General features: G+C 44.3%; 1 protein-coding gene and 1 pseudogene across 1 annotated transcript; one reads left to right on the top strand and one right to left on the bottom strand.

Annotated features, from left to right (window-relative positions):
• Positions 1-5,538: 5,538 nt before the first annotated feature.
• Positions 5,539-8,492, top strand: LOC119368430. Its single transcript, XM_037633694.1, has 2 exons — positions 5,539-6,732; positions 7,837-8,492. Exons 1-2 carry the CDS (start codon positions 5,539-5,541, stop codon positions 8,188-8,190), a joined length of 1,548 nt encoding a protein of 515 aa, XP_037489591.1. The 3' UTR covers positions 8,191-8,492.
• Positions 8,493-10,033: 1,541 nt separating this feature from the next.
• On the bottom strand, positions 10,034-11,802 carry LOC119361224 (annotated as a pseudogene).
• Positions 11,803-16,340: the final 4,538 nt, after the last annotated feature.

Here is a 16,340-nt window from a genome sequence, read left to right as displayed (position 1 = left end):
CTATTCAGCCGGACCTGTTGTTCTGGCTGACGGCAAAGGTCTTTGCCGTCCGCCATGTGTGCCTTTGCTGTCAGCCGTGGCGGACGGCAAAGTTCCTGTTTCCTGTAATGATTTGTTCACTTTTTGCAATCCAATGGAGACCTGCATCGGTCCGTGAAGCGGTCCGGACGTCCGCTTTCCGGCAAAGTAGAGACAAAAATGAGGGAGACATACCGGAGTCTGGACATGCACTTGACCAACCAAAAGCCTTCACGTGGTCCTATTCTCTTTTCTCTCTCTTCACATGCATGGTCGCCCTCTCCTCTCTCCTCCCAACTGGACATCACACCATAAATAGCCACCACATGCATGGTTCTCATCTACTTTTTCTCCTCCCAGCCGGATACTTTATAATAGCGTTGGATGGTTCACTCCCGTATCATGTCCACGAACCACGTCCGAACACAAAAACAGACATATACCAGAGGAATTTGTGGGTGGGCGTTGGAGATGCCCTTACCGCACACTCACTTGGAGCATGGGAACAGAAAGCACAACCCTCGATAGCATGGAGTGGGGTGAATGGATGTTATCTCTAAGGCCTAGTGCGCAAGGCTAAAGGGGGTTGGGTGGTTCCGGCACCCAACATGGAGGTGGAATGGGAGGCCATGGCCGTGGCAGACGTGGTATATATAGGGGATGACCTGGATGATACTGCTACAAGTCTGTTTAAAAACAGTACTAGTTCCTTCGGTGATAAGTATGCAAGCAGGAAACGGCTAAATTATGAAGTGGTGGTGCCGGAACTGAAGCTGAACCTAGGTGATAAACCGAAAGCTAATGCCTCGCTGGGTGTCGAGGGAGGGAATGTCATGGAGCTCCAGAACAACACCAGTTTGATAGATGGTGAAAAGGAAGCGAGGAGTATGCTTCACAGGATTCCAAGAGGTCAAAAACAGATATAATTGTGATGGATGACAACTACAAATTATCAGCGAGTCCCAAGCTAGGTCTCGATCGGTCGCAATGAAACTATTATGTTAGAACTGTCATGGGATGAGGAAGCCCGCAGCGGATCGAGTGCTCTTGGGGATCAAAACCCACGGCAGCCTTGGGCGTTCCACTGGCCGCCGAACCGTTGGCACTGTTTATCATGAGGGATGGTGGGGTCCTTGACCACGTACCCACCACCGCTGATGTGCCACCCTCGTCAGCAGGCGTGCAACCGGCGGCACCAGGATGACGTAGTGGGCTAAGGGCATCTCCAGCCGTTCCCCCAAAAAGCCCCCAGGAGGCTTTTTTCATCGCCGACGCGTATTTTTTCACCCAGTCAGGCCCCCACGAGGCCAAAAAGCGCCGGGTTTGACGAAAGTTACGCTCGGCGGTACCAACCCAAACCCAAAGAGCTGGGGCGCAGCTGGGGCACCAGCGCTCCATTTTGCATGCAAAAACCCCACAAGTCAGCCTCAGACCTCACACTCTCTCCTCTTTTCCTCCCAGGCCCACCATGTGCATGGCCAGCGAACGCCTTCTTCAGCGCGTGCATGGCAGGCCGAGGCGGGGACCCGGCCATGGGGCAGTGCTACCTCGCGCGGCGCCGCCGAGCGGAGACGCACTTGCCGGCCCCGCCAGCGCCGCAGACGCCGCCGTCGCGGCACCCCACGCCGGCCGCCGCGGCCGGGACCGGGACCCCGCGCCGCCGCAACTCCGGATCGACCACGCCCGCGCACCAGACGCCCGGGGTCGCCTGGCCCAGCCCGTACCCCGCGGGGCACCAGCCCGCTGCCGGCCGGGGTGTCGCCTTCACCAGCCAGGTCCACGCCCAGGCGGTTCTTCAAGCGCCCCTTCCCGTCGCCCTCGCGGGCCAAGCACATCAAGGCCATGGGCGTCCCCGGCGTGGGTGGAGATGTAGCGCGCACGCTGAGGAGCCGATCCGCGCGGGCGAGGAGGACATCCTGTCCAGCGCGTCGGAGAAGGACGACGCGTTGCAGTCGTCGCTGCTGGCCTCGCTCTCGTTGCCGTAGCACCAATTGGTCCTCGTGGGGCACTGCGGCGGTCAGCGCACAGGCGACAACTTTGGCGGCGACATTGTCTCCTCCCGCGTGTCCCTCCTACTCTTGGGCACGCCGGTGGAGCTCTCCCAGGAGAAGGGCACATGCGTGCGCAGCGGCGAGGCGGCGCACCGCAGACTGCTGCCGGGCGCATCCGCGGAGGCGCAGGAGCGGCGCGGCGTGGAAAGCGGCGAGTCGATCAGCGCGAGCCGCTACAGGCGTGCTAGCTGCGTGCGGGTGAGCCGTCGTGTTGGCTGGCATCATGGGCGCACGGGCTGCAAGCGCGGGCGGGCGGGCGTGCGGACCGCTGTGCAGATGGAGACCGGGGACATGACCGCGAGCATATCCTCGCCCAGGGTGTCGAGGACGGTCACGGCAGAGCCCGGCGGGTATGGCGCGTCGGCGACGGGATCCATGCCGTGCTGGCAAGTGGGCGGCGGCCGGTGTGCGCATGCACGCGCGGGCCGGCAGTAGCGGAAGGCGACGCGTTCGACGGCTTCGCTTGGGGGTGTCTCACGGCTGGAGATTTTTTCAACCCCAAGCTAAAATTTTCGTCGGCAGCCCCCCAAGCGACGAAAAAAATGCCTCCTGAGAGGCTGAACGGCTGGAGATGCCCTAACCTCTCCACCCGCGGCACCGCCAGGCTGCTCTTCTATGACCCCGCCGGAGCCGCGCCGAGTTGCCAGCTGCTTTTGGCACCAGTGTCGTTGCGCCACATTGTAGCCGCGATGAACAGGGGCATGAGGGTTTTATTTATAGCAGGGGAGGCCGATGGGTGCCAGTAGACAGAGTAACGCCGTCACTAATGGGGCGCCACGGGAACCCCCACAGCCTCGGGAGCTGGCCAGCCACGTCTCGCGGCGTCCAACCGGCCGCCTCGCAATCCGCAACAACGACTCACACCCACATGCCAACGGTCGCCCACTTCGCCACGCCACGTTGGGCGACATGATTGACCCGCTGACCCCCACTTCACCTTGCCAGGTAGGGCCGGTTGAGAGTATGTAGTGCTAGCCGCGCGAACGCACAATACATACGCAACACACGTATCGCTGAGGATGGGCAGATGGTTAGAGGGACTGTTGTATTCCCAGCCTTTCAGGGTTTAAATCCTGTTGCTCGCATTTATTTTTGGATTTATTTCAGGATTTCCGGCGATGCGCATTCAGTGGGAGGAGACGTTCCCGTCGACGACGAGGTGGCTACGGCGACTTCGTAAATTTCAAGATAATATGCCGGCTCAGTCTTTTGGAGGTGCTCATAGAGGTAGGGATGTGCGTGTGTGCGTTCACAGGCGTGAGTGTATGCGCGTGTATATGAGCGCTCGCGTCTGTACTATGTTAAAAAAAAGATAGGCCCCTGCAAAAAAAAGATAAGCGGGCGACGGCTTTCTAAAATAAGACCATCCTACCCTTTTATTGAAGGGCTATTATGAGTTATTCTAAGTGTCTTTGTGTTTAGGGTGCGTGCACTTATACAGAAGTGAATGTAAAATTAACACTGCCTAACAAACTGAGCTATTCAGCTGAGAGAGAGGATATACATCGCTAGAGAAGAGGGAGAGTGTTAGACGTGGAAATCACAATTTATCCTTCCCTCTATCTCTACTCCTAATGAAGCAGTTGGTAGTCTCGCTTTCAGGTTTTTTTTCGTCCCACTACTTTTGTTCGGTTTTTTTCGTAGGTTAACCGTCCTAGATTTTTTTCGTCGCCTTCCCCACTTCATCGGTTTATTTTCACTTCACCCTCTCACACAACGAAAAAAACTGAACGGATCAGAACTTTCCATACTGACGTAAATTATTTAGTAATGTCTTTATGTAAAAGAATCAATCACAATCAATCTCTAAAGATCAAATCTAAATTAATTAATCTTCATAACGTTTGTTTCCTTCCGAATCACGTCCATAACTTTCCTTCCTTATTTGGGCAGAAACTGTTTGGTAGCAGAGATTAGGAAGCTTCCTATGAGTGTATTAATAGGAAGTATTCTTTTTCTTGATGATTCGTTTCCATGCATGATGATAGTAAATTAGGCCAACATTCACCACTATTTATCGTCATCAATCGTATCCATTCCTACCAGTTTTAAGGGAATCTGCTCGCTATGTCTTTTTTAAGGGGATCCGCTCGCTAAGTCGTCGTCGCACGTTATTTTCACAAGCAATTCCCCTAAAAAAAGGCGTGGGTATTGGTAGTTGAACGCCCGCTAGGTTTTCCGCCTGTCCCATCCTCGCGCTGTGCCGCCGCCACCCGCCTAATGGAGCAGTTGGTAGTCTCGCTTCCAGGTTTTTTCTTCGTCCCACCACTTTCGTCCGGTTTTTTTCGTAGGTTAACCGTCGTAGATTTTTTTCGTCGCCTCCCCTACTTCATCGGTTTATTTTCACTTCACCCTCTCACACAACGAAAAAAAATGAACGGATCAGAACTTTCCATACTGACGCAAATTATTTAGTAATGTCTTTATGTAAAAGAATCAATCACAATCAATCTTTAAATATCAAATCTAAATTAATTAATCTTCATAACGTTTGTTTCCTTCTGAATCACGTCCATAACTTTCCTTCCTTGTTTGGGCAGAAACTGTTTGGTATACACGATTAGGAAGCTTCCTATGAGTGTATTAATAGGAAGTATTCTTTTTCTTGATGATTCGTTTCCATGCATGATGATAGTAAATTAGGCCAACATTCACCACTATTTATCAACGTCATCAATCGTATCCATTCCTATCAATTTTAAGGGAATCTGCTCGCTATGTCTTTTTTAAGGGGATCCGCTCGCTAAGTCGTCGTCGCACGTTATTTTCACAAGCAATTCCCCTAAAAAAAAAGGCGTGGGTATTGGTAGTTGAACGCCCGCTAGGTTTTCCGCCTGTCCCATCCTCGCGCTGTGCCGCCGCCACCCGCCGAATTTCCAGCCGCCCGAGCCCGTTAACTTCGCCAGCCATCGGGTCGACTGCCCCCGCCCCAAACCCCCATCCCCGAGCACTAGCTATCGCCGCGTTGCCGCCCCAAGCTCCACGCCACCGGGAACGAATCAAGCGCCATCCCGACACCGCCGTCGCCGGCCCAGCACCTCCAGCCTTGCATGGACAGCTTCAATGTGCAGTCTCCCTTGCTGCCTCACCTTCTGCAAGCGCATGCAGCGGCGGGGTTGGACGCGTGCGTGCTTGCTAGCTTGCTCTCTGTCTTCTGAGGGGGTGAATGCAAAGCAGTCTATTAAGCCAGACACTATTGCTGAGCTAAATTGACAAAAAAATATTGGTAGCCATAGTTGTAGTTTAAGTAGTAGTGAGTTGTCTGATATGTATAAAGAGCCCGTTGCAACTGAGCCCGTTGCTAAATTGACAAAAAAGGTTGCCAGTGTTACTTGATATGTATGAGAATATTAAATGTATTATTAACATGATTAATATTGAACTCTTAACCCTAATGTGGCCCCGTTGCAACGCACGGGCGTTCTTTTAGTCTCGCTAATAAACCGGTGGTCTCGGCAGCCAACCAGCCATGGCTTCCCACCCGTCGCCGCCGCCGGAACACCGCGCACCACCCGCTCCCACCATCATAAGTGACCTCAGCGACGACCAGCTCCGAGAGATCTTCCTCCGCCTCCCGGACCTCCCCAGCCTCGCCTCTGCCGCCTTCAGCTGCCGCGGCTTCCTCGGCGCCGTCCGTTCGTCCCGCACCTTCCGCCGCCGCTTCCGCGCGCTCCACGCACCCCCGCTCCTCCCCCGCTTCCTCGCTTACACGGTAGCTCCGTTCCCCGCCTCACGGCACCCCTCCGCCGGATTGACCCCCCTCCAAGACGACGACACTTCCGACTGGCGGGTCGATGTCTATGATCCTTCGGTTCTCTACAACTACAATGGCGGCTGCATCGCCATCAAGCACCGGAGCGCCAAGCAGAGAGTTTGGTACAACCCTCAAACGATGGCTCTGCTTCTCCACCCCAAGGATCATCATGACATGCCCGACGGCACCACCCTTGGGTTCCACACATTCTGCTCCGAAGAGGATTATCAGATGCCGTCCCGTGTGGTATGTGTCCGTCGCGACTACTCACGGCCTTGCACACGCGTCGCTGTCTTCTCATCGGACACCATGGAGTGGCAGATCTTCCCGGAGACTTCGACGCCGCTGCCTCAGGGCTTCAGGAGAACAGCCTGCACCGTGTTGGATAGGTTTATATGTTGGCAATGCGAGTCCATGAGCGGGGTGGTTGTCAGCGAGTACATTTTCGTGCTCAACACAGACACATTTCAGTTCTACCGAATGTATATGCCGCCGCCCCTGAGAGTGGTACACCAAACATTTAAGATTGGTCAGACCAATGATGGGAGGCTCTGTATTGTGAATGAGAAGGAATGCACATTTAGTATTTGGATCTCGACAGCTGGCGATGACGGCATTGAGAGATTTGTGCTGGACAAGATGTTTGCGTTGCACGCTAGCTTTATGGAGGTCACCAGCTGTTCAATGAAAGATAAAATCTCAGTGCGGCTTATAATGGTTTACAATGGTTTTGTGTACTTTGCACTTCTCCCATGGAGGAATTACATCGATCAGTACAAATCCCCTGAGTGGTTCATGTCCATGTCTCTGGAAACAGCGGAGCTGAAGCAGCATCTGAAGAATAGAAAGCAACCTATCTTCCCCGTCCATCCCTACTTGGCCTGGCCTCCTTCTATGGTATACATCTCGGTAAGCAATGTGACCATGGTGCTAAGGATTCCTTTTTGTGTTTGGTGCATAAATATTATGCGATGATGTTTCCTAAGGCGATTGTATTGCTATATAAAGTAACATGCCTTTGAATAACTCATAGTAGAGGAGCTAGCAGTGCTATTCCCATCCATTCAAAAAAATATTCCACATACATAATCTAAACAAATCTAAAGACAAGTAATTTGGGACCGAGGTTGAAGTAGACAACCTCGACTACTTGTACATTACTATAAGAGGGTTTATGCAGGTTGTATGATAGCAGTAGCATTGAGATATAAAGCTCCACATACAGAATCTTTAATTAGTACATGAATAGCCTAGATTTATTAGAAGTGTTTAAATATTTGGAGGATTTCTACAGATTATATGATAGCATTATTATAAAGCTCCACATACATAATCAATAACTCGCATATGAATAGCTAGTTTTTGCAGTAGTGTTTAAGCATTCAGATATGATAAGTTATGCCCAATGGTAAGTTAGGTTTTCTTTCTCCTTTTAAAATTGTTTGGTCTTCTACATCGGTTTCAAATTTATGTCTTATTTAAGAAATATGTCCTTCATAATTTGATGTCTGTGAGAACTGAGCATTTGCCAATATATTCATTCATACGCAACACGATTCAATCTTTGATTTCAACTGCTATATATATGTGCACATCATTATCCCAATGGCACTATCTAACATCTTCCATGTTTTTGGAGGCGCACAACATATATCTCTGCTTTCTAGCTATAGGTGCATATATATTAGCCATCCATTAAGTCCGTAAAATCTTCACATTTTTTAGCCTACATATTGGTTTGTTTCTATAGTTAATGAGGCACTCAAATCTAATTAAATTTAACCGTTCGTTAGTTTCATCAAGTATGAACTGTTATCTTTCAATTGCTTTTGTATTATATAATGATATAGTAGATTTAGATGGCAGTGGTGTATCAGTAATTTATTTCATTTTCATTGTCTCTGTAAAAGCTAGACAAAATGATCAGAATCTCTTAGATTGTATTCCCTTGCACATATTTGTCTGCATAAACACTTGAATTCTTATTTACACTGAATTTCCATTTTGTCATAGGAGGATTCAAAATCTGAGGTTACTGGAAACAGTGTTGAAGATGTTGGTTCTGAGGGCACAGAAAAGGATTCATCTATCCTTATAAAAGCATTACAATCATATAAAGAAGCTTTGATTAAGGATGGTGACACAAATGTTGCAGAGATAGAGGCCTTCTCGCTTTGTATTGACATTGAGGATGAGAAGAACTCTCTTGTGAGGAAAATCATTGCTTTAGATGAACTGTTAGTAACTGTGAGAGATCGTGTCTTGAGGGCGGGTGCAGACTCTGAATTCTACAGACAGAAGATCAAAACAGAGAACTGGTGGAAAATGTGCAAGAGGAAGTTATGGACAGCTTTCTGCACTAGCTGAATAAGCCCATCTATCAGGACTAAGTGAGTTTTTGTTGCGTTGGCACTTTAGCTTTTAGAAGAGGCTGTGATGACGTTAGCTGAATAAACCATTATCAGTATTCCTATGACTGGTTGGCAGGAGTCCTAGTCTTCAGTTTCATCTACTATGTGTCTCTTTTTATTTTTCTACTATGTGTCGTTTTAAAGATGACTTGTACCTGGAAACGTACAAGTCCCAAACTGGTGATTCTTTATCTCTGTTCCTAATCGATGGTGTTTTAAGCTTTTGTCAGCTTGGTATTAAATCTTTCCTTGTTATTTTAGAAGTACATTTTATTTGTGAGCGAGTTTGAAGATCATATAAATAAAGGTGTGTGGTCATTCTCTGTTGCATAATAACCGAAATGGTAACTTTCTTAATTTTTCTTTTCTGAAAAGATTAACTAATTTTTTTTCTTTTGTGAAAAGATTAACTAATTAGGTTTATTCAGATTGTAGCAAAAGCTACTTTTTAGAGTAATCATTTTTCTCTGGAACGTGCACCAAAATGCGCGTCATTTACATATAGATAGTACATATTATTATTTCCTGCACTTGTCCACTTTATTTTTCCATTTTAGGATTGGTCACAAGTTTAAACTGGGCAAACCATTCATAGCTTTTCCCCCTTTTGCAATTTTCTACCAGTACTATTTTAAGCAGACAGGTTGCCCATCTAATTTAAACTTTAAACATTTAATGAAACTAGTATCTGAGGGAGCGCAGACTACACCGAGTTTTGTTAACAAATGGTTATTGGCACGTTCGCAGTTAACATCGGGGGCAGGAGACAGGGCAGTAGACAGTTCTATGTTAATAGCAACTGCCCTCCCGTCTCCATGGGCTGTCAAATGGCACAACCATGGCATGATGTCAAATGTCTCCTTTGACGAGTGCCATTTCAACTTATATTCTGTCTTCATTATATATATAGAAAATAGACAGTGGAGTCTGCTCTGGGGAGCACATTTAGTTCATAAAATTCGAGAACTAAATTGAATTTTGAAGTATGTCAACAAATTATGAAAAATAGTGCATGACTTTCATTGTGCATGTTGCGAAAGGTAACACCCGGTGTGGTCTGCCCGTCATGGGGTGTGGGTCTGCCTCAGTGCACACACATCGGTTGCCTGCTAGTAGGTTGCCACCCCGCACAACCCCGCCACCGACATCCCTATATCAGCACACGATTATAGCATCCAGGCCACGGCCACCACACCGACGCCAGGGCAGTTTGGTTTTTCCACACAGCTTTTGGCTTGCACATACTAGAAGACAATTGTTGTAACCATAATAGGATATTAATCCAGAAAGGCAATTCAAGCTGGGGTACATTACATTCTTAGAAGGGATCATTTTATCAACACACTCTAATTGCACCTCCTTTCCTTCTTTAGCTCCTTTGAGAAGCCCAGCTGACAAGCCTCTTAAAAGAAGTTGAGCTCCTCACTCTCCCTCCCGTGTTCAACACGTTGATTTTGCGCATTTGGGTAGCTACTTCTCTCATGTTAAGCCGTTCAGTTGGGGATTGGCGTGTACAAAGAAGTGCTATCCGTAGCAAAGATAACAAGGACTGAAAGATTGCCGGATTTTCCAGTCCTGCTGCTACTTGGTTGATGGCATCATTGCATTCATCTAGCAGACAGGAATCCAGAAAATTTAATATGTGATCAGGAAAATTCGTTTCCACAAATCTGACAATGGTGAGTTCATTCCTGAACATATGATCTGTTGGTCTTTTTCCTGTCAGCATCTCCAAGAGTACTATTCCGAAACTATATACGTCCCCACAAGTACAATGCATTACCGCTTTCAGCATACTCTAAAAACAGAGACCAAATCAATAATCATGGAAGCGGTAAATAATTATATGCAGAACACATTGAAAAACTAATTATTTGCCAAACAACTGTACCTGGAGCCATATATCCCAGAGTGCAGTTTGCAGTAACTGAACTTGAATCTCCGACTGTTCTCAGTTTAGAATCATTGTAGAACCTTGCGATGCCAAAGTCTCCCAGACAAGCATTCATATGAATGTCTAGGAGTATGTTACTCGGGTTCAAATCACAATGGATGATGGGCCTCCTGCTATCATGGTGCAAATAGTCCAATGCATCGGCTATATTAGTAGCTATTCTTATTCTTTGAGCTAGGCCTAGATGCCTTCCAGCTGCCTGATTCCCTGGATGATGCAACCAAGTGTCCAAGTTCCCATTAGGCATGAAAGCATAGATTAGAGCTCTGAAATTATTGCCTTTGTTGTCGATTGCAGAGCATTCAGTTATGAGAGGAACAATGTTCCTATGACGAATGCCTCTCAGTGCTTTGCATTCTAATGTAAAACTTCCTTCGGCGCCCGGAATCTCAAGGTCAAGTATCTTGACTGCTATTTCCGTTTTAACTTGTTTCAACTTTCCTTTGTACACTGAACTGTAACTTCCGTCGCCAATCAAGTTAATCTCAGAGAAGTTGTCGGTCGCTCGAGCTAGATCCCAGTAAGAAACTCTAGGGAATTTCTCCCCAAGAGAAGGCAACATTGAAAATGTTGCTTGTGGTATCTTCTCATGGATTATAAAGCAAGTCAACAATGCCAGTGACAGGAAGCCAATTATTGGGATCAACACCCTAATAAAATTATAGTGTCTTCCTGTTCTCAGAGAAGCATCTCAGCATGAGGGAACATGGAAATCGGTTCCAAGTGAAACGGCTGCGGCGTGCTCAAACACTCCATTTATTGGGATTGCTCCTCGGAGGCGAATATAAGATAGGTCTAACTTGCTTAGAAGTTGAAGGTTACTTAGAACTACTGGGATGGTACCTGATAAATTATTAGTGGAGAGGTTGAGCATGTTCAAACTCAGAAGGTTACGGAATGAGGTTGGAATGCCACCCGTGAGATTGTTGTGGTCCATTTGGATGGTTACGAGGCCCTGACACTGGCCCAGATTATCAGGAATTTTTCCAGAAAGTCTGCTGGATGAGAGATATAGTGCAATGAGTTGTTTAAGGTCACTAATTTCTGGAGGTATGTCACCTTGGAGATTATTATAGCTAAGATCCAGCCTTAAGAGCTGTGAAAGTTTTCCTAATATGGGAGGGATGGAACCTTCAAATTCATTTTCTGCTAAAGAAAGTAATGTTAGTCCTGAAAGGTTGCCAAAGGAGGTTGGAATGGACCCGACAAAGTTATTTCCATGAAGATGTAAAGATTGTAATTTTGTTAGACTCCCTAACCATCCTTCAATTGTACCAGTTAAACAGTTTTCGCTAAGATCCAAATTAATTATGCTACGCAGGTTTTGTAGGCTCAACGGAACTGTTCCTGATAGATTGTTTCCATTCAGTTGTAGACTTGTAAGTTGAGTGGACAATTTACCGAGAGACACCGGTATGTCTCCTCATAGCTGATTATTATCCACTAGTCGTCAACCCGTGCGCTTGCATGGGCTAGCCTGTTTTAAATAGGTGTATGTGGGTTGAACATCTGTTAGCATTTGTTACATGTGATATTTTTCTGAAATGCAAATATAAACTTACTATATAATTAGTGGCTACCAGTAATAGCATGCAACATTGCATATTGTTTCATGCGTGATATAAAGGATCTATTTTATGCTAAACAAAAGAAAGGATCTATTTCTCAATCAATTTCTAATGGGACAATTTACAAATAAGTAGGTTTTATAATTATGCTACACTGATACGAAATTTTGTTAGCTATTGAAAAATAATTAAGTTTCATACCTAGCTCTATAAAATGCCATCACAAAAATAAGTACTATCTTTCCCTTCCGTAAATTGTGCGATTAAATTTTTGTGCTTGGTAAATGTACTGTCTATATCCTGGTGGCACTAATATAGCATGATATGTGTGCCAATCCTGAATGCCTCCTTTGAGTTTGTTATAAAAAAGGAGTGGAAGCGCATTCTAAAGCTTCATAACCAAACATTTTCTTTGTTGTATTTAACAGAAAGAGAAATGACTGCATCAGTTTTTTTAGTTCGACACATTGATATTTTTTTGTAAGCTAGTAACGAAAATTATTTGATAATCCGATGTTAGTATAAACATTTACACGTTAAGAATAAAGTCAGGATTCTCTCAAATTTAAGAGTGGGGTTAGATTTATTTTTGTGACTATTTGAATCCTGCGAACAAAAGACAAAATAATATATTACAATATTCATATGAAATATAAGAAAGAAAAAGTAATAGACGTAGATATATAATTATTATTTTTATCAAAAATATGACATTGGTATGTTTCTGTTGCCTTAGTGACACATGCATCATATTCTGCGTATAGATAAAAATATTCAAACAAACGGAAAACTTCTGATCAAGCCTTACTTATTTGTATACAACATATATTATAAGAATAAGCTATAGGACTTTATAAAACATAAATAAAAATTCCCAAATCCGAACCTATATTACAATATATTATGCGCCAAGTCCCAGTACATCAAAAGAGAAGTATTAGAAATGGCCATGATCTCAAATATAAAATTTGAAGTTGCTAGTGTGTGCATATTTATATTATTCCTTCTAGTTTCTCCTATCTCTTTCGCTGGAAGATAACATGCACAATTTGGCATGTATATGCGCAGATGAAGCAAGTGGAATATTTGTCAGAAAGAACATAGGAAACTTAGAACGCAAGACATGTTCTACTTCTAATGAATACATGCATCCTTTCATATCCTTTAGTCAAGAAATCAACAACGTCAACTGTAGAAAGGAAATAAACTAAAACATATAACGATCTGATGGATACAATATTTCAAGAAATAGCAGTCCAACAAACCATCTGTATGGAACACTGTACATAGCCATGAGGCATCCAATTAATACATGATCACCAGTTTCGTCCATGAACTTCTATAGAGATAAAAACTTACATCAATTGAGGAGGAGCGAGTACTGTCGCAAGTGTCAAACACATCAATAGACGTGGATGATGCCATCCTGAGACAAAACATTGTTGTTGTTAGTACTTTTTCCCTGGTAAATGGGCATCAATCCTAGCAGCTTATAATTCTTGTCTCCGGCAGCCAGTTGTGCTTGCGGCAATCTTGTACATCCCAATAAATTAGACTTAGCTCGTACAACATGTATCTGCCGGTAGGAGGCAAGAGAAAGAAAAGTGAAGGAGGAAGTGGTTGTACTGAACTCTCACTGCTTGAAGAGGAACAGCTATGCGCGACAGAGAAACTTGCAAAGAAATGGATATGCATATAGCCTCGCATCTTGTAAACAAAATCTGCACGCAAGACAGCAACCTCGTTTTAAAAATCAGTATACTATTAACTGAAAAGTATAATATGTAATGTATTATATATTCTAAATTCGCTTTCTTTAACATTGCTCGGAAGTATATGGTGTTAGCTTCCTTTTCACCTGTAAATCATCACGAAGATCTGAAAAAGCATATCTGTATTTCTATGAATATTATCTCATACATATGGCTAGTTAGTGACCATGTCCAAGTTCTAACAGCTGGATGGGGTTGGGATGATTAGAACTGGGCAGAGAAAAAGCCATGTTGCAAATGTTTATTCTGTTGCTCTCGAATGAGTAACGTACATGAGACAAAGTGTTTTCCCAAGGGTTAGAGAAACAGGGCGTGTTTGGTTTGAGGCCTGGCTAGTGTGCCTGAGAAAATAAGCTGCCTGAAACGAGCCTGGGACCGATGCAAAAATTTGCCTGGCCAGGCTAGCCTGCCTCTCATGTGTTTGGTTCATGTCCTTGCCTGGTTGATGTGATTTGACTGCTTAAAGTATTAAAAAAAAGATGTACAGCTAGTTCTAGACATAAACTACTTCCAGGCTAGTGTTTGTAGTACCCAGGCACATGCAAAGGGACGCCTGGACCAGGCTAATCCAGATGCCTGGGCGAGATACTTCTGTTTGTCTTCTTTTAAATTGAATCAGGCTAATTCTTTGGCTTCCCTTGTGTCGAATCAATAAATTTGGGTTGAATACTCTACTCTCGAAAATTATTGCGATCCCCTATACTTGTGGGTTATCAAGATCTTTTTCTAGCGCCGTTGCCGGGGAGCATAGCTCTATTCTTTGAGTCACTTGGGATTTATATCTGCTGGACACTATGAAGAACTTGAAAGACGATCGAACTACTATTTTGCCCTCAACTACGAGGGGAGGTAAGGAACTGCCATCTAGCTCTGCACTAGATTCTCCTTCCGTTATAAGTAAGCTTGCGACACCTAATCCTGCTACTGCTATGAACTCTGATATGTCGCATGTTATTGATGATGCCACTTTTGCTATACTTGATACTTGTGATGAAACTACTTCTATGCTTGATAATACTGTGCCCCTTAGAAAATTTCTCAATGAACAAATTGCTAGGTCTAGAGAAAGAGAAATTATTAAATCTGAATACGATGATGAGAGTGATGATGAAAATATGCCTGCTATTCCTGAGGGTTATCTTTTTGATGCGGAATCTTCTGCAGCTATTTTTGCTTGCCAGGATAGATACGCACTTAAGAGGCTGCTAGTTAAATGGAGTAAAGAATCTCTTAGAGATAGAATGAGGCCCGACCCTGCTTTTGCTACTTCACCTATTTGTGTTCCTAATAAGGATTATTATGAATTTTCTGTTGATCCAGATATAATCACTTTGGTTGAATCTGATCCTTTTTATGGCTATGAATCTGAAACCGTTGTGGCACATCTTACTAAGTTAAATGATATAGCCGCCCTGTTTACTAATGATGAGAGATCGCGCTACCTTTATTTACTCAAAATATTTCCGTTCTCATTAAAGTGTGATGCTAAGATATGGTTTAATTCTCTTGATCCTGGTTGTGTGCATAGCCCCCAGGATATGATTTATTACTTCTCTGCTAAATATTTCCTTGCTCATAAGAAACAAGCTGCTTTGAGGGAAATCTACAACTTCGTGCAAATTAAAGAAGAGAGTCTCCCACAAGCTTGGGGAGGCTTCTCAAGTTACTTAATGCTTTGCCTGATCATCCTCTTAAGAAACCTGAAATACTTGATATCTTTTATAATGGACTAACCGATGCTTCCGGAGATTACCTGGATAGTTGTGCTGGTTCTCTTTTCAAGGAAAGAATACCGGATGAAGCTGAAATTCTATTGAATAATAGGTTGACAAATGAAAATAATTGGGCACCTCCCGAGCCAGCTTCTGAGGCAATTCCTGAGCCTATTCCTAAACCAACTCCGAAGAAGAGAGGTGTTCTATTTCTCAGTCCTGAAGATATGCACGAGGCAAAGAAATCTATAAAAGAAAAATGTATTAAAGCTGAAGATGTTAAGAATTTACCTCCTATTGAAGAAATATATGGTTTTAATTTACCGCCTGTTGAAGAAGTATATGATCTCAATTCCTTATTCACTGAAGAACCTCCTGATTCGGATATCCTGACACAGGTAGTAAAGGTAAATTCTCTCTATAGATATGATAAAGCTGAAGTCCCTCCTACTAAAATTGCTAGTCAGTGCTTGGATGAGTTTGATGACTTTATGTTTAAGCAAGATGACTTTAATGTTTATTTTGGTAGACAATTAAAACAAGATGCTTATATGATTAAACGCTTGGGTGATTATATGGCTAATATTAGAGGTGAGCTTAAACTTGTTAGCAAACATGCTTCTATGGTTACCACTCAAGTAGAACAAGTACTTAAAGCTCAGAAAGAAGTGCTTGATGAAATGAATAGTAAGAAAAACGATTATGCTGTTAGAGTGGCTACTAGAACTGGTAGAATGACTCAGGAACCTTTGTATCCTGAAGGCCACCTAAGAGAATCGAGCAAGATTCTCAGAGAAATGATATTGATGTACCTAGTTCTTCTAAAAGGAAGAAAAAGAAAAATGATAGGACCTTGCAAACTTCTAGTGAACCTATTGCTGAACCACCTGAGAACCCAAATGATATTTCCATGTCTGATGCTGAAACAGAATCTGGTAATAAACATGAACCTAGTGATAATGTTAATGATAATGTTCATGATGATGCTCAACCTAGTAATGATAATGATGTAGAAGTTGAACCTGCTGTTGATCTTGATAACCCACAATCAAATAATCAATGTTATGATAAAAGAGACTTCGTCGCTAGGAAACATGGTA

This window comes from Triticum dicoccoides, chromosome 2B, assembly GCF_002162155.2.
Source record: "Triticum dicoccoides isolate Atlit2015 ecotype Zavitan chromosome 2B, WEW_v2.0, whole genome shotgun sequence".
Lineage (NCBI taxonomy): Eukaryota > Viridiplantae > Streptophyta > Magnoliopsida > Poales > Poaceae > Triticum > Triticum dicoccoides.
This window is presented reverse-complemented; position numbering and strand designations above follow the sequence as displayed.